This window comes from Mustela putorius, unplaced genomic scaffold, assembly GCF_011764305.1.
Source record: "Mustela putorius furo isolate JIRA1106 unplaced genomic scaffold, ASM1176430v1.1 tig00000095_pilon_pilon_pilon, whole genome shotgun sequence".
In the NCBI taxonomy this organism is placed as follows: domain Eukaryota; kingdom Metazoa; phylum Chordata; class Mammalia; order Carnivora; family Mustelidae; genus Mustela; species Mustela putorius.
This window is the reverse complement of record NW_025421280.1, coordinates 27,532,470-27,556,309: the sequence shown is the minus strand read 5'-3', so window position 1 is coordinate 27,556,309 and position 23,840 is coordinate 27,532,470. Positions and strand designations below refer to the sequence as shown.

The following is a 23,840-nucleotide window of genomic DNA, read 5'->3' as shown; positions in this document are numbered from 1 at the left end:
GTGTTTAGCATCTAGCCAAAAGTGAGGAGTCTGTTTCTCTAAATCCCTTTCAGGTTGTTCCATTCTGGCTAGTTTACCCAGTGTTTGGCCTGGCCCTCACCAACAAGCAGGTGTCCTAATTGGTTTAAATCCCAGAAGCCAGCTTGGTAAATTTGAATAACCAGGTTAAATTCTTCAGCAGACCAATGGGGGTCCTCAGTTGCCTTAGGAAACCGACTAGCTCACAGTTCAGCCTTAGTCCCGGGAACTGTAAGAAATTTGGGGTTTCTTTTGTTCCTCAGAATACTAACCTTAAAAAGGCAGGGGTGTGTGTTTTAAAGATTTTATTTATTTATTTACTTTTGAGAGAGAGGTCATAAGTAGGCAGAAAAGCAGGCAGAGGGAGAGGGGGAAGCAAGCTTCCCAAAGCAGGATTTGATCCCAGGACCCTGTGATCATAACCCAAGCCAAAGGCAGACAGACGCTTAACCCACTGAGCCACCCAGTGCCCTGAGGTCTTTCCCTACTAATTTTCATGGAGTACACACCACACTTTGTTCATCCATTCATCTATTGGTGGACACTTGGGTTGTTTCCACCTTTTGGCTTTGATGAACAGTGCTGCCATGAACGGCGTGTACAAGGGTTTGTCCGAACACCTGTTTCAATTCTCTTGGGTAGATACCTGGGTCATAAGATACTTCTAGCCCAAATTTGAACCCAGGCCCTCTAGCACCATAATCTGCCCTGGAAGATTTTGGAGCCCCTCCTGCTTCCATGCTTTCACCTTCTGATCCGGCAGGCCTCAGTTTCCTCCAGTGAGCAGGGCTGGGTGTGCCCCAACTCACTTCCTCTACCATCACTCTGAATGCGTCAAGAGAGTAGTTTAAGTTTCCAGGGCGAACAGTGGCAGGAAGTGCCTGTGTTGTGGAGGGGATGAGAGGGACACTCCCTCCAGATCAGACTGTTGGTTCCAGCTCCTTGTGGGGCCCATAAACTCAGGAGTGTGGCAGTGCCCCACAAGGCAGGGAAGAACTTAAGCTGAAGCCTGAGCAGTGTCCCCCTTTGGGGGGTTGGGGCGCAGAGAATTGACTTCAACAGGCTCCCAAGTTCAGCATTTTTCGACGCAAGAAATTGTGCGCACCTCCTGTCGTTTCCACCTGAAATGCCCATGTTGGGTATAATGACATTTGAAGCAATCACCCTTCATACCCACAGAGTATAGATCGGGCCCTTGCCCTGTGTTGACCCTGTCCCCTGACCTCTCCAGCTGGGGAGAGATTAGGGCTTAGATCCTCCATTTTACGCAGGAACAAACTGAGGCACACCCGGGACCCGCCCCTTTTCCTCTGGGAGAAGTAGGGATGGGGGAGGAGGCAGGCGGTAACTAGAACCACCACGAGGTTCACACCTATGGATCTGGATCTCCCCCACCCCACCCCAGACCTCCTGACCCTAACACGTCTAGACTAGAAATTTCTAGAGACTCAGACGCAACACGGAGCAGGATCCGAATCTTCAAAAACCCCAACCCGCAAGAGCTTCTTATCTGACTTCCAACTTCCAGAACCTTTCCCATCCGGAAGGCTGTAGGCTCAGGACAGGTTTTAGGGATTCATCCTGGATTCATCCTGCCTCCCTGTTCCCCCTCCAATCATTTCTTCGGCAAACACACTTTAGATCAACCCTGCCAAGGGCTCCACGCCAGGGGATGGGAAGGCGCTGCTCGCACATCTCCAGCCGCGGGGAGCTCATGCCCATCTCCAGCCGCGGGGAGCTCGCGCCCCAGCCTCTGGGGTGGAGTGAGCCCCAAGAGGTAGAGAGGAAAGCTGCGGTGGGAGCTGGCCCGCCGAGGTGAGGGGGCGGGGTCCAGAAGGGAAGAAGGGAGCGGTGGGCGGGGTGAACGTCTACCGGGCCACTGAGAAGCTCAGCGGGTTTGGAGAGGGGAGCCTGGCGGGAGGTAAGGCCAGGAGGAGGAGGAGGCAGGAAGGAGCCAGACCTGGGTGGGGGCTCACGCTCAGGTAAAACTTTCCACCTGCTCGCAGCCCAGAGCAGCTGAGATCGGAGAGAGGTCGGAGGCTGGGCCGTCGCTTGGGGTGAGTGTTGGGGGCCCCTGAGGATCTGGCGGAGGGGAGGAGAGGATCAGGGTTCCAGGGAAACCCCAGCAGGTCCCTGGGGTCCGGTCTCCGCCGCGTTTACCTCCCCCCAAGATGCCGGGAGACCCTGGAGTGGCGGGTCTCAGAAACTCCGTTGCCCTCGCCCATCGGCAATAGCAGCCGCCAGCATTTCCAAGGCCGGCTCGAGCCCGGCAGGGAAGGAAGTCGCTCCCGGCACCGTCCGGTCGCTGCGACGGACGTCCCTGGACCCCTGCCCCTACGCCACTATGCCCGCCTCTCAGGCTAGGGCGGAATCAGGATGGAGAAGTGGAGGGTGCTGTCTGCTCTCCGGCCGTTACTGGTACTGCTGTTCGCGTGGAGATGGTTAGCGCGCTGACTGGGAAGATCCGGGATTAACAGCACCCTGGTCTCCCCAGGTTGGCTTTTGTATTGAATCCAGGGGACCACGGCTGACCTCCAGCCTTGCCGGGCGCTGGGCCAACGTTCCTACCTGGGAACCTCAGCTCATGGCTTCCCCTGGGGTTCAGTTTCGCCCCCTGTTCAGCTGCGGCAGGGGCTGTGTGGCTCCGGCAGCATGCTCCTGGATTTTGAACATGCCTCGGTTTCCCCTCCCTGACTAGTACAGTGACCCAGCTTCCAGAAGGGTGCCTGAGATGTTCAGCTGGTGGAAGCTTTTATTGGGGGGGGAGACCTCAAATAAGTGACTTTGGGTCTCTGAGCTCCTGTTTCCCTCTGGGTCAAGGGGGACTTGTACCCGACTGTCTGTGCCTCTTAGTGGGTGCACAGGGAAGGACAGCTGTCACCATAACTATATTAACAATTATTATTATTGTATCATGAGCCACCATTCCAGGTTCCTGACCAACTTTTCCTCTGGGTCAGAGTTGTTTTTTTTTCCCCATGGTCACTTTTCAGATGGGGAAACTGAGCTCCCCCACTCCTCCACCCCACCAGAGCCTCCTGTAGTCTGGATCTGGGCCCAGGAGGAGCTGCCCAGATTTGGGGCTAGATCTGGGACTACAACTTTCTTCCACAGCCCTGTTGGTTCCTAAGGCAGTCACCCTGCTAGGCAGGGCTGAGGAGTCTAGTGAAAGAGGGGAGGACCCTGGGACAGGAAGCTGGGCCCCCACTTGACCTAGGTGACCAGATTATGTTTGTTCATCCCCGCCCACTTCTACATCTAGGGTGTGGTGATTCCTGCCAGGTACTGGGTGTGGGAGGACCCAAGAAGGGGCTTTGGAGCATGAACTTGAAGGAGCTCGAGGATTTCAAACAAGTTTCTTTGACCCAGGAACCCAGGGGCAGAACTGGTTGGCCCTAGGGAAGGAGGAAAGATGTCAACTGGGAGGTTTCTCTTCCTGCCATTGCCTCTGAGGCCCAGAGTGGGGCAGCGACTTGTCCCCACGCCCACGGTGAGAGAAGACCCATTGTGGTCCCTCCACCTGCTGAAAGCCTGGCTCGGTTTGATTGCTTCCTCCCCATGATGGGGAGTTCACTACCAACATAGCAAACTGAAGGAAGTCCCCCACCTTACCACCACCAGGTGGTGGTTAAAGGCAGAGATTGGGCTCCCACTTGACCTTCCTTGAATAAGTTCTTTGGATGAGCTCTCTGTGCCACAGTTTCCCTATCCACTAAAAAAAAAAAAAAAAAAAGAGGCTAACAAAGCTCTACCTTCCAGCTCAGGTGTGGTAGGTAGAGGAGCAGCTGGCCGAAAGACCACACACAGGACTGCTGGGTTAATCCTGATGAGTCCGCGGTTCATTGTGTTTTCATTCGTGGTGTTTATCTTTACAAGAGAGAAATAATGTAAAGGGGCAGGGCCCCAGCACAAGGCCTGGAGGGGGGCTCCGAGCAGCGTGAAGGTGTGGGGGTCTTTCAGGCATCCCCACAGACAGAGCCCAGGAGACCTCAGTTCCTCCAGCTGGGAAAGGAGTGCAGATATGCCCTTTGGAGGCTCAGCAAAGGCCGGGTCTGGCATGTAGTTAGGGGCATCCGTCGGGCCCCAGATCCCCACCTGGACCCATCCCAGGTACGGTGAGCAGTTTCTGAGGAGGTGGGCTCCCCAGGGTCAGTTCCTTCAAATGAGTTAAACTTCATGGGCCCTGGGAACTAGAAACAGAAGTCAAAGTTCTAAAGGCCATGTGTCACCCCATCCTTACCCCCGCCCTACCTTCTTTCACAACCCTGGGGGCCCCAGGGCCTATCTTTGTATAAAAAATCAGCTTCGACCTTCAGCTCGGGTCATGATCCCAGAGTTCTGGGATTGGGCCCCACATGGGGCTCTCTGCTCAGTGGGAAGCCTGCTTCACCCTCTCCCACTCCTCCTGCTTGTGTTCCCTCTCTCGCTGTCTCTCTCTCTGTCAAAAAATAAAATCTTAAAAAAAAGAATCCACTTGCTCACCCCAGGGTCTAGCCAGAAGGAATTATCTTGACTGGGCTTTTTCCATTTCTCTCTCTCTCTTTTTTTCCCCCTTCCGTTTATAAAAGGAGCTTATGATCCTTGCCGAAAGAGACAGGCCTATCATTACTGGCAGGCATGGCTGGTATGGACAGGTGAAGGATCACCCTTGGGTCCAGCAGGTTGGGGTTCAAATCCTAGCAAGCGCTCTTGGCCTCAGTCAGCTGTGAGACCCATGTTGGGGGGCAGGGGGCCTCTGCCTTTTTGCACTCAGCTCACTCACCTGGTAACTGGAAACCAGTCCTGTCCACCAAAGGCTCAATGAATCACAGGGCTTGTCTATAGGCCAGGGGCTCACATCCTCTCCTGCAACACACCTTCTCCCCAAAACTGTCTTATTCACTGTCTCTCTGTCCCACCCTTGTTAGTACATCAGCTCCGGGAGCACAGGCCTTTCTTGCAGACATTCTAGGCTGCGTGCCCAGAACCTAGACCAGGGCATGGCCCCTAGTAGAGTCTAGGTGTTCAGCGCTGGCTCAGAGCGGTCATGAACAGTGACAATGGTCACTGACACTGATGTTATTGTCACCGTTGGTGTATCATCCGTGTGTGCTTTAGAGAAAAGGCCAGCGTTGGGTCCTACGGCCTTTCTCAGGACTCAGGTTGTCATGTGTGCAAATGGGGTTGTCCAGTCACCCCCACCCCTCCCCTTGCCTTTTGGAGATTCCAGAATGTTCCATGCTTGCCCCGTTCGAAATCCCAGCTGCAAATTCTCGGGAAGTACAGAGCCAGGAAGACCACAGCGATGCTGACATTCAGCACCTGCTGGAAGAATCGGGAGCTGGCCACTGACCCCAGCCGGCTTTGGATGAGGATGCTGCGGCCCAGAGCGGGCTGGCCACTTGTCCCAGGCCCACCGATGGTCAGTAGGCAGGTCGGGGTCTCTCCCGGGAGCTGCGGCAGCGACCTCAGGGGCATCAGTTCGCAGTCTTCCCCGCTGCTGGGTAAAGGGACATGAGCCCTCGTTTTTGCGATTTCAAAACTGAGACCCAGCGACCGGACCCACTGGGGTCCCTGAAGCTGGAAGAGGGGTCGGGAGGGGTATGCGGGTGGGTCTGTGTCTAAGGGGCCAGGAGAGTGACTGGGGACTCACCCTCTCCGAGTCTCACTTCCTCATCTGGAAAATACGAGCGTCCTGCGGGATATTGCCTCGACTTGATGGGAGCCTCCACGTCCCGCAGGCAGGCCTGCCATGGTCTCGTGCTAGCGCAGAGTGGGTGGGGCACATCCGGGCTCTGAGGGGTGAGCAGGTGGGAGACGCGTCTGGCCTTGGTTGTCAACGGGGGACATAGGCGGAAGATGTAGGATCCGAATCCTGTCGCTAATGAATTCTGTTGCGTGCTTGGCCCCTCTGTACCTCTAGTACCTCATTAATATTCAGTGAATCTGGGGCACCTGGAAACTTAGTCGGTTCAGCATCTGCCTTCGGCTCAGGTTATGGTCCCGGGGTCCTGGGATCGAGCCCTGCACCGGGCTCCCTGCTTGGCGGGGGATCTGCTTCTCCCTCTGCCCTTTCCCCCGCCCTTGCGTGTTCTCTCGCTCTGCTCGCTCTCTCTCAAATAAATAAAATCTTTAAAAAGAAAATACTCAGTGAATCCTTAATATTCAGTGCTGTGTGTTTGTAGGGAAGGTGGGTAGTCAGTGACAGTAGGTTGGTGTCTTGGGGTGGTTTGGTGGCCTGTTCACCTTCATCGTGATGATGCTCGTTCATACATCACGAATGTGCCTTTCCCCTCCTCCTTGTTGCTGATAAACTATTTTGTGTATGTGCTGGGTGCCTCCTGCATAGTTAGCAGGCCATTAACAGTATTTGCTGACATCGGGCTTCTTGCTTAGTAAATGCACGGTTTTCCAGTGGTGTGGCTGATTGGCTTTTCAGGGCATGAGTACCTCTTGGTCCTGTATCAGCCGCACACACACATTTGCTAACTGACCGCGACTGAATGGCTGGCATCCCCCAAGGCCCGCAGGGCCCCAGATGGGTCGGCGGCAGCTGTCATTGGCAGTGGGTTTGGGCTGAAATGAGGCATGAGGAAATCACTAATATGCGGGTCATCATTCGTAGGTTTCCCTTGTCCCACAAGCACCAGCAAGTGTCCTATGGGGATGGGGACATGGCTGTAGGGGACCAGATCCTTGGCTGCACCTCGGGGGCTCCAGGCTGGTGGGGGAGATAAACAGGAGGGAAGTGAGTGGGTTTCCTGTGTGCAGTGGTGGTGAGAGCTGCAGAGAAAACCAGAGCCAAGCCAGAGTGTTTTAGGTGGGAGGCCAAGTCCCTTCTAACAAGGCCCTGCGAGGGGCAGGAGCACAGTCTGTTGAGCTGCTGACTGTGGCTTTCGGCTCTGCTTGTGATCTCAGGGTCGTGAGATTGAGCCCTGCATGGGCTCTGCACTCAGGGGAGAGTCTGCTTGAGATTCTGTCTCTCCCTTTCCCTCGGCCCTCGCCCCCAACATGCTCCCACATATGTGTGCACATGCGCTCTCTCTCAAACAAATAAGTAAATGCTGGGGGGAAAAAAATAAAAAAGTAACATTAGATTGAGCCTAAAGATCAAAGAGAATCAGGAGGAAGAGCAGAAGTCTGGCAGGTGCAAAAGCCCTGTGGCAGGACTGAAAGAAGCTGAAAAGGCTGGAGTGGCTGGAGCGGACCAGCGGGGGCAGAGGTCATTGGGGGAGGGGAAGCAGGGGCTGAGAGCCACAGCCCAGGGAGAGGCTCTTGGGTCTTGAACATCATGAAACAGATGGCTTTTATGTGTATGTTAGAGGAAACAGGCTCTGGGTGATGGCGAAATCGCACGGGTGTATGGAAAGCAAACAGGCGGGAACAGGATCAGCTGGTCTGGCAGTGAGGGTACCTTGGAGTCAGCCTGGTTGTCCCTGAACTGTGACTCTGTCCACAGTCACTGTGTCTGATCTAGAGAGAGAAACATTGAGGAGACCCTGCCTCGTGCAAGCAATATAAGGAAGTATTCATCAAACCCCTGTTGGGCCTTCCTGGTTCCCTTGCCATTGTGTCCCCACAGCTATGGTCTGGACACCACACCTGGGTCACCACTGCCCTGTAACACCCCACGGGAAAGGCTCACAGGCTTCTCGGTCTGTTCCTCCTGGTCCTTCCTTCTCCAACCTCCCCACCGTCCCGGGGGGCTTTAAACATCCATGACCGCCTTCTTTCTATTCCCTGAACCCACCCCCTTCCCTGCACCTCGCTGACCAGCTCCTGTCCAGGCCCCCAAATACTTCTGGCTGCTTTCCTGCCCCAGCCTCTACACCTGTCCTGATTGTCCTTATCCACTCCGTGGCCACAGAGGGCTTCTTAAAAGCATACATCGCTCTTTTCCCTCCCCTCCTCACGCACCTTCCATGGCTCCCGTTGCTTCTCTCGTGCAACATAAAAAGAGGTTCTGGACCTGCTGTAGTTCCTCCCCACTCAGTCCCCTGGCATGGACTCGCAACCCACATCCTCTCCCTCCTGTCCTCTTGCTGCAGCCACACTGGTCCCCTGTCTCTGCTTCCACCCCTTACATTTGTGGTCTGGCTATGCTCTTTGCAACTATGCTCTTCTGGGCGTTTGAACTTGTCGTGCCCTCGCCTAGAATGTCCTTCCCCCAGCGCTCTGCTAATTCCTCACCATCCCTCAGGATGTCCCCAGGCTGGTCAGGTCCCCCCACCACCACGGACCATTCCTTCTCAACGGTGTTTACCATGTTACTACAAGACTAATCCCTTCTTCCTGTATTAACTTGTCAGGGAGGAGCTGATCTCATCATGCCTGTTCATAGATTCACTCACCAGCCTAATCCTGGGATGGCCCCGGCTGCAGAATGTTGCCGACCTGGGCCCCCAGTTCTCTGTCCTTTGTGAGATGTGTAAGTGCATGGTTCCTTGTGACAGATTCTGGAAGGCTCTGAGTTCTGGTTGGGGAATCCCCCAGAAACTCCACACTACGGGAAGGATAGGATAGACAGACTAACGGACCACACTCACTGGGGTCCTAGGTTCCAGTCTGCTTTACGCTGAGTCTCAGTAGCCCCTTCTGTAAGCAGGGACTCTGGGGACACTGAAGGAGCCAGTATGATGAGCCAAGGTCACCGAGGGGTTGCAACACGGCCAGTGTGTGCTAAGCCCTTTGGCACACAATCCCGTGACCCCATGGTATGTGTGTGTGTGTGTTGGGGTCTCAGCACTCCCATGTCCTGATGAGGAACTAGATGGCAAAGGGGAAGTGACTGCTCAGGGTTTCAGGGCAAAGAGGAACCATTCATTCAGCAACAAATCTGACCTTTCCCATCCCTGCTCACATACCCTCTATGGCTTCCCCGACCTCCAGGAGACAGTCCCACTTCCCCTCTATGGCTTCCCCGACCTCCAGGAGATAGTCCCACTTCTCAGTCTGGAGTTCAAGGTCTTTACCAGCCAGTCACTAGCCTCAGAAATCACCCCCTCTCCAAATTCTGCTTTTCATCCAAATAAACTACGGGTGATCCCTTAGAATAGGTCTTGTTCACTTTCCCTCCACGCCTTTCCATTTTCTCTTGCCTTGACCTGAACTCTTCTGCATCCGTCAAAGCCTCGGCTTCAGTATCCTGGTCCCTTCCTCTGGCCCAGCTCTGAACCCATGGGTGTTTAGACTGGTCTCCCCCAGATTGGGAGCTTCTGGGGGGCCAGGCCCAGGGTTGAGGATTTTCAGGTTCCCCAGACCTATTTGTTGAATGAATGAGTGAGTGAGTGAGTAGTTTCTAATTATGTGCATTTTGGGAGAAGAGCTGCTGAGACCCTTCTCAGGACTGAAAGACCTGGAGACAAAGCAGCTTGTTTCTGTGGTGATGTGAGGCACCCCCTGCGCCGCCCCCCGAAACAACTCCCCATCTGTGAATCGAGGCTGGTGATTCCCCCAGAGGTATTCCAAACCTACAGACTTCACCGAGTGAGATGCCATTTGGGCTTCCGCAAATCCATTCGTTCTGCCCAGTGAGAACTGGAGACGGTGGACCGCGGAATCTTAGATGCGGTCAGGGAATCAGACCCAAGCTGCGAGGAGCTTCTCGCAAAGGCCCCAGAGTCACTTGCTCCTGCTCCGTTGCTTGGAGGAAATAATACCGAGAAGCTTCCCCTTCTTGGTGGAGCTGAGCCTCCAAGACCCTTCCCTTGCAGACAGTAAGAACCATAAGGACAGATCAGTGACTACCTAGGGCCTGGGCCACAGCCCACAGAGACACCCACAAGATTTTACTTATTTATTTGCCAGAGGGAGAGAGAGAGAGAGAGTACAAGTACACACGCAGGGGGAGAAGCAGGCTCCCTGCTGAGCAGGCAGCCCAACATGGGACTCCATCCCAGGACCTGAGATCATGAACTGAGCCAAAATCAGACACCCAACCGACTGAGCCACCCAGCGCCCTCCCAGAAGTTCTTCCTTATGCTTGTCCAGTGTGAGATTTTATGAGGATAGCAACACGACCTGCTTGAGGGTTTAAGGGGCTATGAGTTAAGAAGGGCCTTGATGGACAGTAAAGGGATGGGGGATCTTGGATGCATTAATAGAGGTCTAGTATAGGGAGAAGGAAAAGTGAACCTTTCTTCCCTGCCTCCAGCTTGAGCTCTCAGATGCAAATTAGGAACATCAGGGGGTTTGGAGAGTAGAGTAGCAGAATCCCTCCATTTTTTTTTTTTTAAGATTTTATTTATTTATTTGACAGAGAGAGATCACAAGTAGGCAGAGAGGCAGGCAGAGAGAGAGAGAGGAGGAAACAGGCTCCCTGCTGAGCAGAGAGCCCGATGCGGGACTCGATCCCAGGACCCTGAGATCATGACCTGAGCCGAAGGCAGCGGCTTAACCCACTGAGCCACCCAGTTGCCCTAATATTTTTTTTTAAGATTAATTTATTTATTAGAGAACACAGAGGAAGAAGAAGAAGCAGACTCCCTGCTGAGCAGGGAGCCTGATGTGGGGCTCCATCCCAGGGCCCTGGGATCATGACCTGAGCTGAAGACAAATGCTTGACCAACTGAGCCACCCGGGCACCCCAGAATCCCTCCATTTCGAGAAACCTGAGACCTGGGGAGAGAAAGTTAGGAATGCTGGTAGCCCACAAAGGGCAAGTGTTCCGTATGCAAAGAGTTCTTATAAATAAACAAGAAAGGAAAATGCAAGAAAAAGAACATCCATTTTGGAACTAATTAAAACCAAATGGTGGCCCCAAGAGGTTCTTTTTTGCCCTGATACCTGGTAAGAGTTATTCATTCATTTCAGTTCTTCTCATACCTCCCCCTCCCCAAAGCCCAAGTTTGGCTGAGTTAGAAATATTCGTATCTGCAGAAGTATCTTCCTTTGTTCTGAAATGCTTGTTTGGGCCTTACAAAACACATTTCCAGTGAACTGGTCCTTGGCCACTTAAATTCAATTTTCTATTTAATAGATGTTTAGGGATGCATGGCTGGCTCAGTGGCTTGGGCATCTGCCTTCTGCTCCAATCATCATCTCAGGGTCCAGGGATCAAGTCCCACTTCGGGCTCCTTGCTCAGTGGGGAACCTGCTTCTCCCTCTGCCTGCTTTGTGCTTTCTCTCCTTTCTGGCAAATAAATAAATAAAGTATTTAAAAATAATAATAACTGTATGGTAAATATTTAAATAATATACAAATAATGAGTCTCATAAATACTTCATATGATGAATTTATACAAACTATGTCAAGAGCTTTTGTTCGATCCTGATTTTTCTTTTCTCGTCTTCCCTTGTTTTGAGTTCTCTCTTCTGGATTTCTGTGTTGGTTTAGAGCAGGATATCTCAAGCTTGACAATGTTGACATTTGGGGCTGGACTGTCCTGAGGTAGGGCTATCCTGTGTCATCTAGAATGTTAATTTAAGCAACATCACTGGCCTCTACCTTCTCAATGGCATTAGCAGTACAATACCTCTACCCTGCCTAAATCAGGACGGCCAAAAATGTCTCAGGACATTGCCAAGTATTTCCTGGAGGACAGAATCACCCGTTTGAAGATCCCGGATTTAGGCTCCAAACTGCAGATGGGGAGAAGAGTGAATCATTCTAAAATTTTATGGGTCCTGGGGCACCTGGGTGGCTCAGTAAGTTAAAGCCTTCAACTTCAGCTCAGGTCATGATCTCAGGATTGGGGCTCCGTGCTCCGTGGGGAGTCCGCTTGTCCCACTCCCTCTGCGTCTCCCCCTGCTCATGTGTGTACACACCCGCACGCGCTCTCTCTCTTAAATAAATAAAATGTTTTAAATAAATAAATAAAAACTTTACCATTCATTCGTGAGAGTGTTTCTTGCCCAGGAGTTCGGTTCTGAGGTGTGCCATTGTTTTACGGGATCTATGGGTCTCCCGCCACAGGTGTGGCCCAAGAGAACACAGTGGCATTTTTAGTCTGATTTGTGGTGACATCGTCTTTCTGTTATAGCTTGTTCGTTTTCCTAACGTTGAAGCTTGGCGATCTGCCCGGTTTGCCCGGGAACACTCCTTTCCCTGGTGTCCATCCTGGACTAGGTCCTCTCCTCAGCTCAGGAAAATACCCTTCAAGGATTCAGGGCGTTCTTGTATTGCATTCACAGTTTCACGCCAAGATTATTTGCCTTCTCGGGTCTCCCAGACCTGTCCTCCAGCAGACGAAGCCCCAGGGCGGGCAGCTCAACTGGGATGTCCCAGGAAGGAGACAGGCCCTATGCCTCCTGCATACGGGGTTCTGACACGGCTTAGTCTCTGCTGGCTCATTGCACCTGCTGTTCCCACCCCTGGGACCTTTCACCCAGACCTCAGCCCTGAATGTCTCTTCTGTGCCATTCACATCCAGCTTAAATGTTATCCAGACCTCAAAATCCAACTGCCACCCAACTACATTTCCTCCTGTGGCTTTCGTCACCTTGTATCATTTCTTTACTTCTTTTTTTTTTTTCTTGAAGATTTTATTTATTCATTTGACAGAGACACAGCGAGAGAGGGAATACAAGCAGGGGGAGTGGGAGAGGGGAAAGCAGGCTTCAGGCTTCCCGCTGAGCAAGGAGTCCGACGTGGGGCTCGATCCCAGGACCATGGAATCATGAACCGAGCTGAAGGCAGACACCCAATGACTGAGCCACCCAGGCGCCCCACCTCCTATCATTTCATTGAGGTTTTAATTAATGCTTGTTGCCTCTCCAGGGTGTGGCTTTCATAGTGGAGACATTTAGGTATCCCTGGGTCCGCAGAAAACCAACATCCTTTTAGCAGTCATCTGACCCACATTCGTGCCTCGGATGTGCCGAGCACGGTTCCAGGGCCTGGGGATAACCTGGTAAAGGAGACATGTCGCAGGGAGCTCAAGTTCGGGTGGGGGAGATGAAGGTGAAACAAGACATGTTAAAAGTTTTTATCATGTATTTTAGGAGGGGAGAGGTGCTGTGGGAGGAAAAAAATGTAAAACAGAGTTGGGGATCAGGGAACTATTGTGTCCTGAGGACTCCTTCCTGAGAAAGAGACATTGGAGGAAAGATGAGAGGTGAGGGAGGGAACCATGCACTCATCTGGGAAAGAGCATTCCAATCAGAGGGAAGAGCCTGTGCAAAAGGCCTGAGGCAGGATCATGCCCAGCATGCTTGAGGCTAAAATCCCCACAACAGCACTCTTACGTGGGGTTAATTCTCCCCAGTCCACATGGAGGCTCAGAGAGGTCAAACTTCTTTCCCAACATCACACAGTGGTAAGATCTGAGCCCTGTCTCTGGAAGACAGCTCGCTGGAGAGACTTGGCCAGGCAGTGTTCAGTGACAGCAGTGGGTGTGTTGGGGAGATGGCCTCGTGGGTCCAGGAGGAAAACCTTATTCCCACCTCTGGATGGAAATGGGAAGCCATTCTCTTCTTTGCTTCCAGGCAGTAGCTGGGTGGGGTTGCCTGGGGAGGAAAGAGCCTTCCAGAACCCACTGACCGCGTCACCTTTTCCAGGTGCCAGCAGGAAGAACAGAGAGACCCCAGAAGAGCACAGACGTCTCAAGGCAGCCCGAGGTAAGCTTGAGCTGCAAATATACGTTCCATAAATCCTGGTGGCATACCCCCCGTTGGTGCCACAGGCTAGCAGCTCGCTTCCTGCTTGCACAATCCTGGGAGCTGGAGATGGCTCAGATGCCCCCTTTTACAGCTGAGGAAACCGAGGCCCAGGGTATGGAGGGCACACAGCCAGAAGGTGATGGAATTGGGACTGAAACCCAGGAACTGGGCTCTAGAGTCTGCACCTGTCTGGGTGAGTCAGTAAGTGTTGAGAATGGCTAAGTCCTGCCTTGGGTCTAATCCACTATTTGCCAGTGCTGGAAAACAGACCTTCAGGCATAGGGCTGAGAAACAGTGCAGACACTGCCTCTCCAGACAAAAGGACATTAAGGGAATCCAGGTAAGCTGGGGAAAGGGACCCTGGAAGGCAGACCAAGGGCCCTGCCTGGATATGGGAAAAGAAAGCTTCTAAGAGGAGGTGACATTAGAGCTGGGGTTTTGAAGGAGGAGTACGCGTTTGCCAGAGAAAACCTTAATGAATTTACTTTTATTCATAAATTTTATTCGTTCAAACATTCCCTGCTTCCCCCACGTGTCTGCTTCCTGCTGGGCCATACCAGGACCCTCAAGAAGCCCCCAGTCTTAGACATAGCTAAACGCAGACACCCCAATGGGATCAAGCCTGGGCCAGAGGGGTAGATGGAACTAGAGGTGCCAAACAGAACCAGTAGCATTTCTGAGGGGTTCAAGACAACTTCCCAGAGAATGATCATTTAAGATTTTTTTTTTAAATAAAGATTTTATCTATTTACTTGACAGAGAGATCACAAGCAGTGAGAACAGCAGGAAGAGAGAGAGGGGGAAGCAGGCTCCCTGCAGAGCAGAGAGCCCAATGCGGGGCTCAATCCCAAGACCCTGAGATCATGACCCACTGAGCCACCCAGGTGCCCCTAAAATGGGTTTTAAAGCACAAATAGGAGTTTGGCAAGGAAGACAGCTCTGTTTGAAACCTGAAGGGCCCAAGGGATCTGTGGGGAGCCAGGGGCCACGCACAGGTCACAGGGCCATCAAAAACAGGCACGAGGAGTGGATGATGGTTTGGATCAGCATTCCAGAAGCTTGGAGCTTCCTGAGGGGCAGGTGGAAAAGGGAAGCAGGAAAGATCCAGTAGCAATCAGTGATAAAGAAGCAGTTCTTGGCCTCCTTGGGGGAGGCTCCCGGGCAATCTCGGAGGCAGGGACATGAAGAGGACCAGATTGAAAGGGTGGATTCTGGGCACGTGGAGTCTGGGAGGCTCGCCTTGGCGTCTCCATGCCTCAGTTCTCTCTGTAAGTACTTAATCCCCAGCAGGGCCTGGGCAACTGTCAGAGCCAACAAAGGCTGAGCAGGTTGGAGGAAGTTGGGGGGTGCGGGGAAGGGGAGATAGGCAGGGGCATACATTTCAATCCTGCATGGACTTTAGCACCTATGGGGCTAGAGGCCAGGTGCTGGGGTCCTCCGGGAGCTCAGGGAAAGTGCTCCGCCCATCCCGGCTCTTCAGTGGCTGTTACTCCTCGCAGGAACCGCCCCGACCCACCAGGATGAGGTGTCGCCGGTGCCCAGTGAACGAATCGGGCCTGGCTGTAGCCCTGAGCATCTTCACGCTCCTTGTCCTCCTCCTCTTCAGTCTGCACGCCTCGCCACCCACCTTCCAGAGCCTGGAGGAGCCCCCGGGCCGCGCGGTGGCTCTGACCTGGCCGGCTCCGCCCTCCCGCCCACCGCCCAGCCCCTGCCGGCCCAACACCTCCGTAGCCGCCCTGCCGAACTTCACAGGGCTGCCGCAGCAGGTGCGCAACTTCCTGCTGTATAAACACTGCCGCGACTTCCAGCTGCTGCAAGACGTGCGGCCAGACAAGTGCTCGCAGCCTGTCTTCCTGCTGCTGGTCATCAAGTCCTCGCCCAGCAATTACGAGCGCCGGGAGCTGGTGCGGCACACCTGGGGCCGCGAGCGCCTGGTGAAGGGCGTCCCGCTGCGCCTCGTCTTCCTGGTGGGCACGGCCGCTGACCCCCTGGAGGCCCGCAAGGTCAACCGGCTGCTGGCAATGGAGGCGCGGGCGCATGGTGACATCCTGCAGTGGGACTTCCATGACTCCTTCTTCAACCTCACGCTCAAACAGGTGGGCCAGCCAGAGGTGTTGGGGGACGGTCCCCTGGTCAGGTCCCGCCCGCTCCCCGCCACCTCCTCTGACTGGGTCCAGGGAACCAGACATCCCCACCCCCCCAATCCCACCCCACCCCTCTGTTGTCCTGGTGGTGGTCTGAAGTCTTCTAACTGGGGGCGGGGGCCGGGGTGAGGGGGGGTAGCGGGCAGGAAGAAAGGGCCTGAGGTTACAAGGCCAGCTTCCAGAGCCAGGATCTGGGTTTGAATTCAGGCTCTGCCTCCTACTTGCTGTTTGCCTTTGATAATCATTTATCTCTCTGTGCCTGCTTCTTCCTGGTCAGGGAGGAAACGGCCGGCCTCTGAGGGCTTCCGGAGGGTTTTCAGGTTATTTACAAGGCAGCAGAAGAATTCCTGTAATCTGTGTGGGTGGAGGAGCAGTGGACAGGACCACCTTGTTGATTTCTTTTTTTTTTTAAGATATTTATTTATTTATTTGACAGAGATTGATCACAAGTAGACAGAGAGGCAGGCAGAGAGAGAGAGAGGAAGCGAAGCAGGCTCCCCGCCAAGCAGAGAGCCCGATGTGGGACTCGATCCCAGGACCCTGAGCCGAAGGCAGCGGCTTAACCCACTGAGCCACCCAGGCGCCCCCACCTTGTTTATTTCTTATTCTCTGTCCCCTGAGGACCCCATCTATGCAGGAGGTGGTCAGGAAAGACCTTTTTTTTTTTTTTTTAAGATTTTATTTATTTATTTGACAGAGATCACAAGTAAGCAGAGAGGCAGGCAGAGAGAGAGAGAAGCAGTTTCCCCGCTGAGCAGAAAGCCCGATGTGGGGCTCAATCCCAGGACCCTGGGATCATGACCTGAGCTGAAGGGAGAGGCTTTAACCCACTGAGCCACCCAGACACCCAGGAAAGACCTTTTTTGATGGACAGGGATCCACAGGAAGTGGAAAGAATCCTACCCAGTGCACAGATAAGGAGTAAGAGGCTCCAGAGACCCACCCAGGCATTGGGGTGGGGGGCCAGGGCAGGGTCCTGCTCATCATAGGCACAGAAAAATCTGGGCTCGAGACCTTGAGTTGCTACTTTCCTGTTGTGTGACCTTGTTCGCTGTGCTCTTTCTGGAGAGCCTCTATTTCCTTATCTGTACATGAGGTTGATGACTGCACCTGCCTCCTAAGCTTGCACGAGGGATTCAAGGCAGCGCAGGCATGGAGAACAGAGCTGGGCATGTGGTAAAAGTTATTACAGGGAAGTAGAAGTTGAGGCGGGTCGAGGGCTAGAACCTCTCAACATGCCATGTTCTTCATGCAGAACACAAAAGCACACAAAAGCAATGTCCATTGGACAAGCATGAAATCCAGTACCTATGAAGTTATGACCCACAGGGATGCTGGGGAGATGACACAGGGAGGGGAGACACAGCCCCCATTTGGGGGAAGCCTAGAGTCCAGTGGGGAAGGTAGATGCTAAGTAACGATGACACTTGGCCAGGCGGCGTCTGAAGGAAGTAACAATAAATGTAAATGGGACAATTTTCAAACACTTCTTGGTGCTTTATAGAGCATCATTTCCACAGATCTCCAACACCCCTCAGGGGCATGTCCTACGATGAGGTCTGTCTGGAGGCTTAGGGTGGGGCCTCAAACCCAGGATGGCCTGACAGTAGTCGCTCGGGGAGAGCCTATCCTCATCTGGGCTTCCCGGGCTGTGGCGGCTCACAGGGACCCCAAGCCGATGGCCCCAGCCCTCCAGCTTGTATGCCCTGTCCACTTCGCCTACAGGTGCTCTTCCTACAATGGCAGGAGACTCGGTGCACCACTGCCAGCTTCGTGCTCAATGGGGATGATGACGTCTTCGCACACACTGACAACATGGTGTCCTACCTGCAGGACCACGATCCTGACCACCACCTCTTTGTGGGGCAGCTGATCCGCAATGTGGGCCCCATCCGGGTTCCCTGGAGCAAGTACTATGTGCCAAAGGAGGTGACCCAGGAGGAGCACTACCCGCCCTACTGTGGCGGGGGTGGCTTCCTACTGTCCCGTTTCACAGCCACTGCCCTGCGCCGGGCTGCTGTCACACTGGACCTCTTCCCCATCGATGATGTCTTCCTGGGCATGTGCCTGCAGCAGGAGGGCCTGGAGCCTGCCTCCCACAGTGGGATCCGCACAGCTGGCATTCAGGCCCCCTCAGCCCACATGTCCTCCTTCGACCCCTGCCTCTACCGGGAACTGCTGCTTGTTCACCGCTTCTTGCCTTATGAGATGCTGCTCATGTGGGATGCGCTGAGCCAGCCCAACCTTGCCTGTGGCAAGAAGTTACAGATCTACTAGGTGGTTTCAGGACCCCTAGCCTCTAGGCTCTGATCTCCACCCCCATGGAAAGAGGCAGCATCTTCCTCCCTGGCAGGGGAAATCTTCATTCTTCTAAGCAAGTCAGGCATAGGGGAGTGCCAGGAAGGGTTTGATGAGTGCCTAATCTAGCTGGCAAACTCCTAGATATCTTTCCAAACCCACCTGGTACTTGAACCCATGTTTCATCATTCCCCCTAGGCTCTCAGCTGAACGGACCGTCTCTTTCTGTGGGAGCTAATTGCAGAAACCCCTCTCCTAGGGTTCTGGGTTGCTGCTCCTGCATTGATCCCATCTGAGTCAAGGTCACATTTCCCAGCTCTGACCTTGATCTCAGGCTGGACCTTAAAGGCTGACCAGCCTCTCCTTGGTCATACACCTAGAGTGGTTTAGTGGTATGTGAGTTCCAGCCATGGTTCAAGGTCAGTGGCAGAACTCCTAGTTGAAGTGAGCCTAGGAAAGGAGATTTGTTCTCAGCCTCTCCATGGTCTCCATCCACCCGAGATGGCAGAAGCGGTCAGAGAAGCCATGAGTGGGACCGCCCCATCCCTGCCTGTGATATCTAGTGCTCTGATGGCTGTCGCTTTGGGTAGAGGAGGGAAGAAGCTGTCTGACTCAAGCAAAACCAGCTCCAAGTTTCTGGGAGTCCCTAACAGGGCCCTGCCCCCCCCCACCACTTATGCTCCCCAAGAATTCAGGGAATGTTGTGGGGCCAAAGGGTCTTCACTGGGCCCAAGGTCAGCACACATATTCATCCCAGTGCCCAGAGAAGGGAGAGATTCTGGTCCTTGGGGGTGTCTGAGCTCTAGGGACCCAGGACCAGCCCTTACCTCAATAAGCCTTTCAGATTGGGGAGATCCAAGCAAAATGGTGACCCCCCCCCTGCCCCGCCAAAACCCTGCTGGCTCTAGGTGGATGTCTGGGGTCTGGGCTTCTGGGCATTGGAGTAGTGCTTGGGATGTGGGGACAGGGGGGACCCCAGACAGCAGAATGATCACTGGGAAGTGGGTACTCAGGGAATAAAATGTTTTGTGAAGACCTGAAGCTCTTTTTTTTTTTTTTTTAAAGATTTTATTTATTTATTTGACAGAGACACAATGGGAGGGGGAACAGAAGCAAAGTGAGTGGGAGAGGGAGAAGCAGGCTTCCCACTGAGCAGGGAGCCCCATGTGGGGCTCGATCTCAGGACCCTAGGATCATGACCTGAGTCGAAGGCAGACGCTTAACCAACTGAGCCACCCAGGCACCCCTCTTTTTTCTTTTTTTTAAGTGATCTATAAGTTTTAATTCAGACCAGTCTCTCATCAGTAACTAAGCCTCATTTCCAGTAGAAAATATGCGCCAATAAAAATGGCATGGGTGTGGGGCGTCTGGGTGGCTCAGTGGGTTAAGCCGCTGCCTTCGGCTCAGGTCATGATCTCGGGGTCCTGGGATCGAGTTCCGCGTCGGGCTCCTTGCTCAGCGGGGAGCCTGCTTCTCTCTCTCTCTGCCTGCCTCTCTGTCTACTTGTGATTTCTCTGTCAAATAAATAAATAAATAAATAAATCTTAAAAATAAAAATGGCATGGGTGAAGTAGGGGCTGCAGGGATTTCTATTGGACAGATCTGCCATCATCCTGCTCCAGCTCACACACCCTCCATGGTTCCCTATCACCCTCAGATCATGTCCCACCAAGACCTGGTCTCACTGCCAGCTTGGCAGCATGCCCAGGAGAGAGAGGCACAGGGGTGGGACTGCTGCGGGCCGTGAGAGACAGTGGGCCTGCTTTGGCCTCCTGCTTCCAGCAAGGCTCCTTCCAAACACCACCAGCCTCCCCTTCTTCACCAGACTCCTGTCCCACTAGGACTGTGGCTTTACTATCTTCTGTCCCACCTCCTTTCCCTTCTGTAAGTATTTATTGTGTATGTCCTGTATGCTATACCCCTTGCCCTATACTCCTGCTCCCAGCCCCATTGGGATGGCAGATATCCACCTTACAGTGAGAAAACAAACCCATGAACAATCAAATAGGAAGTTCTCAGAAGTGGTAAGAGCTTTGAGAAGTCAAATGAAGCAGCTGGACACACAGTGATGGGAATAAATATCAGCTGAGAGGTCAGAGATCTGGGACTGAGAGGGGGACATTAGAGCTGGGGCCTGAAGAAAGAGGACATGACCTTAAGAAGAACTGGGAGAAGGGTGTTCCAGGCAGAAGGCATAGCATGTGCAAAGGCCCTGAGGTGGGATAATCGGGAAGCATTCGAGTTGCAGCGAAGAGGCAGTCACTGGAGCTTGATGAGTTAAGAGGACCTGGAGGGAGGAGAGGCTTGAGGTTAGAGGGGCTGGCCACATGGGGTCTTGTGGGCTGGGGTGAGGAGGGAGGGAGTTATTTTGAGAGTGATGGCACCTTTGGAGCAAGGAAACGACAGGATTGATTTTTGAGTTTTGAGCACCGCTGTTGGAAAGGGAGATGGAAGCCGAAGCAGCATCCAGGCCAAGGAAGGCGGGCCTGGATGAGAGGGGGCGCTGTGGGGGTTTCTAACATAGATCTGACCTCATCCTGTGCCTGCTCATCAGGGGCTCCCCATCATCCTCAGGAGAGAGTCCTGCTCGCCTGCTGCAGTGGCTTGAAAAGTACACACCTCCCTGGAACCTTAGAATATGGCTTTATTTAGAAATAGGGTCTTTGCTGGGGTGGCTGGGTGGCTCAGTTGATTAAGCGTCTGACTCTTCATTTCTGCTCAGGTCATGGTCTGGGGTGGTAAGATCAAGCCCTGTGTCAGGCTTGGAGCTCAGTGTGGAGTCTGACTGAAACGACAGGATTGATTTTTAAAAAGATGTAATTTATTTGACAGAGCATGACAGAGGGGAGGGTCAGAGGGAGAAGCGGACTCCCTGCTGAGCAGGGAGCCCAATGTTGGACTCAATCCTGAGACTCCAGGATCATGACCTGAGCTGAAGGCAGTCGCTTAACCCACTGAGTCACCCAGGCTCTCTCGAATAAATAAATCTTTTAAAAAAGGGAAAAAAGCCCTGGGTGGCTCGGTTGGTTAAGCCTCTGCTTTTGGCTCAGATCATGAGCCCAGGGTCCTGGGATCCAGCCCCGCATCAGGCTCCCTGCTCAGTGGGGAGTCGGCTTCTACCCTCTCCTCTCTTGCTATCTCTTTCTCCAATAAATAAATAAAGGATTCAAAAGAAAAGAAAGAAATAGGTAATTTGCAGATACAATTAAGGATTCAGGAGAGATCATTCTGGGTTAGGGTGGGGTGGCCCCAAATCCAATCAGAGTGTTTTGACAAGACGCAGAAATGAACACAGAGAGACACTGGAAAGAAGGCCATGTGAAGACAGAGACAGAGCTTGGAGTCCTGCATCTAGAAACCAGGAAAGGCCAAAATTGCCAGCAGCCACCGAAAGCCAGGAGAGAGACCCCCCCCCCAGCAGATTCAGAGCCTCTGGGAAGGAAACAACCCTGCCCCACCCTGACTTCCGGCTCTGGTTTCCAGAACTGCTAAGGGGAAGACCGTTCCATTTCAGGACTCCCGATGTCTGGTAATTGGTGACCGCAGATGTTAGGAAAATAGTAACATGGGACTGGTTCACATTTCGCCCCGGGAGTCCTAGAATGTAAATTCCATCACAGGGTGAAGGGAGCATGCAAATGAGAAACACGGTCAGAGCTGGATCCATAAGTGTCCGCTGTGGCTCACTGTGATGTCTGTGTGTCTGTCCACTGTTACGTGGACTTTAAGTGACCTCGAGCCCCCCCCCCAACGGGTCTTGACAGACGACCTCAATTCAAATCCTGCACTTGGCCATTCCCTCCCTCTATGACCTTGGCAAAGGAGCTGTCTCCCCCGACCTCAGTTTCCCCACTTTGTATTTCGATGACTCTCAAGTTGCTATCAAGTTGCTGAAAAGGGGTGGTGGGGCCATGGCTGCGGGGGTAGGGATAGGGGAGACGGGTGGGGACAACCGTTTTTCTTGAGAAAATGCAAACAGCTGCTTCGGATTCTGCGGGGAGTCTTCTTTATTTACCCCTGGGGAGATGGCAAGGGGAGGGGGAGACACGGATGCAGGGAGGGGCAGAGGACGTTTGGCTCTGAGTATCTGGCATCTGGGCAAAACCAAGGCTCTTCCAAGCCAGGGTGCAGGTGTCATTTTTCTCACGGTTGGCCCCTCAGAGGAAGGTGGCCTGGGGGAGGTGGGGAGCACAGCAAGGTAATTGTCACCATCCTCCCAGACAGGGCTTTGTGGTGCTGTGTGGCTTCAGGAGCTCGCCGGGCCAGACCCCTCTGGGTCTCTGGATCCTCCGAGGCCACATCGGGGTGGGGGGAGGGTTCAGTGCGGACACAGGGTCAGCAGGTCCCCCCGGGTGCAGCCACTGAGGCAGCAGTGGTGGGCAGGGTTGGTGGCGGCTGCCCGCCTGCGGTGGTGATGGCGAGAGCCCTGGGGCAGGGGCTGTGGCATGAGAACCAGCATGGGGTCCCCTTCGGCCACCAGCCTGTGGAGATGTTGTCCTTCCAGCCACTGAAGCAGCTCACCTGGGGACAAAGCAGAATTCAGCGTGGGCGGGGGAACCTAGAGAACCCCTCCCCAATATATGCACACACGTCCCACCAAGTGACCTGCCGAAAGCTCCTCTTGTGCACAAATAGAAAGTGAGCACCTAATAAATGCCTACTGTCTACTGAGCACAGATAAACTCTCCCATCCCGATGTGTGCACTCTCGACCCACAACCACGCTCAGGTCCCCTGTTGGGCACGTTCCCGCAAGCCCTCTATCACGCAGACGCATAGACACTTCACAAAGCCAGAGACAGAAGGGGTGACATGGGACATGTACATGGGCACATGTGTGCAGGCAGCGGGCTCACACATGCACACACAGGCACATACCCTCAGAGCCCTTCCCAGCCCTCCCCCATGCGTGCCTTTGCACCTCCAGGGGCACCTGTGTCACAAAGACGTATGCATATAGGACGCATATCTGTGACACGCAGGCATACACATCCGTTTTCTACTCTCTGTACCAGGACGGGCGCAGGGCAGGAAGAGTGAGACCTGGCCTCAATGCTCCATTTAAGGGAGTGCCAAAAAACTCAACAATGAAGATCGATCATATCTTAATGAAATTTTTAAAATCAAAATTAATGCAAAAATTCACGAAGATCAAAATACTGAAATCGTAAAGAAAGCACTTTGAAGACTGCCTCGCTCGCCACGCACTGATTTCCTGCCCGGCAGGGGACGCATCCTTCGCGCCCTGGCACTCACAAAAGCGCCGCGGGCAAGCGGATGCCTGTAGGTGCCTGCAAACCCATCCGCCCGCCCCCGACGCCCACCAGCGCGACGTGCACCTGCCACACCTAGAAATCCCAGAGCGCAGTCCTCGCCCGCCCCTCACTCACGCTCGCCGCCAGCCACCCGCCGCCCGTCTTCGGAGGACCAGCGCGGGCCCCCGCACAGCCGCACCAGCGCGCGCACGAAGTGGTGGCCGCACAGCTTCTCCCGCGCTTCCGGAGCGGGCGCAGTGCCCAGCGCCAGCGCCAGAGCGGTGCCCAGCAGCACCAGAGCCCAGGTGAGTGGGCGGGACTCCATGGCGGCAGGAGGCCCGCCCCAGCGGGGATCCCTTCTTATAGGCATCCAACCCGGCCCAGCTGAGGACCTTGGATGCGGACAAAGCATTCCGCGGAAGACTCGGGGAGAAGGTCAAGGGCGGGGTGAGTGCTGAGTGCAAGTGTAGTGTAAACCCCGCAATGGGGTTTTCTCTCTCTCTCTCTCTTTTTTTTTAAAGCAATCTCTAAGCCCCAGGTGGGGCTTG

At 53.8% G+C, this 23,840-nt stretch overlaps 2 protein-coding genes across 2 annotated transcripts; one reads left to right on the top strand and one right to left on the bottom strand.

The window, feature by feature from the left end:
- The first annotated feature begins 1,875 nt into the window (after positions 1 to 1,875).
- On the top strand, positions 1,876 to 19,079 carry B3GNT3 (UDP-GlcNAc:betaGal beta-1,3-N-acetylglucosaminyltransferase 3). The gene is made up of 4 exons (XM_045081814.1): positions 1,876 to 2,075; positions 13,495 to 13,554; positions 15,096 to 15,692; positions 17,466 to 19,079. Exons 3-4 carry the CDS (start codon positions 15,117 to 15,119, stop codon positions 18,015 to 18,017), a joined length of 1,128 nt encoding a protein of 375 aa, XP_044937749.1. The 5' UTR covers positions 1,876 to 2,075; positions 13,495 to 13,554; positions 15,096 to 15,116; the 3' UTR covers positions 18,018 to 19,079.
- A 2,942-nt stretch (positions 19,080 to 22,021) lies between these two features.
- INSL3 (insulin like 3) lies at positions 22,022 to 23,639 on the bottom strand. Its single transcript, XM_004760991.3, has 2 exons — positions 23,428 to 23,639; positions 22,022 to 22,559 (listed from the first exon to the last, which is right to left on the bottom strand). Exons 1-2 carry the CDS (start codon positions 23,615 to 23,617, stop codon positions 22,357 to 22,359), a joined length of 393 nt encoding a protein of 130 aa, XP_004761048.2. The 5' UTR covers positions 23,618 to 23,639; the 3' UTR covers positions 22,022 to 22,356.
- Positions 23,640 to 23,840: the final 201 nt, after the last annotated feature.

What these genes read in the sequence shown, in the direction of transcription:
- B3GNT3 (XM_045081814.1), top strand. Translation starts at nt 15,117, where the DNA reads ATGAGGTGTCGCCGGTGCCCAGTGAACGAATCGGGCCTGGCTGTAGCC. An exon ending in TCAACCTCACGCTCAAACAG is followed by an intron (nt 15,693 to 17,465) that starts GTGGGCCAGCCA and finishes CTTCGCCTACAG; the next exon opens with GTGCTCTTCCTACAATGGCA.
- INSL3 (XM_004760991.3), bottom strand. Translation starts at nt 23,617, where the DNA reads ATGGAGTCCCGCCCACTCACCTGGGCTCTGGTGCTGCTGGGCACCGCT. An exon ending in GCGGGTGGCTGGCGGCGAGC is followed by an intron (nt 22,560 to 23,427) that starts GTGAGTGAGGGG and finishes CTTTGTCCCCAG; the next exon opens with GTGAGCTGCTTCAGTGGCTG.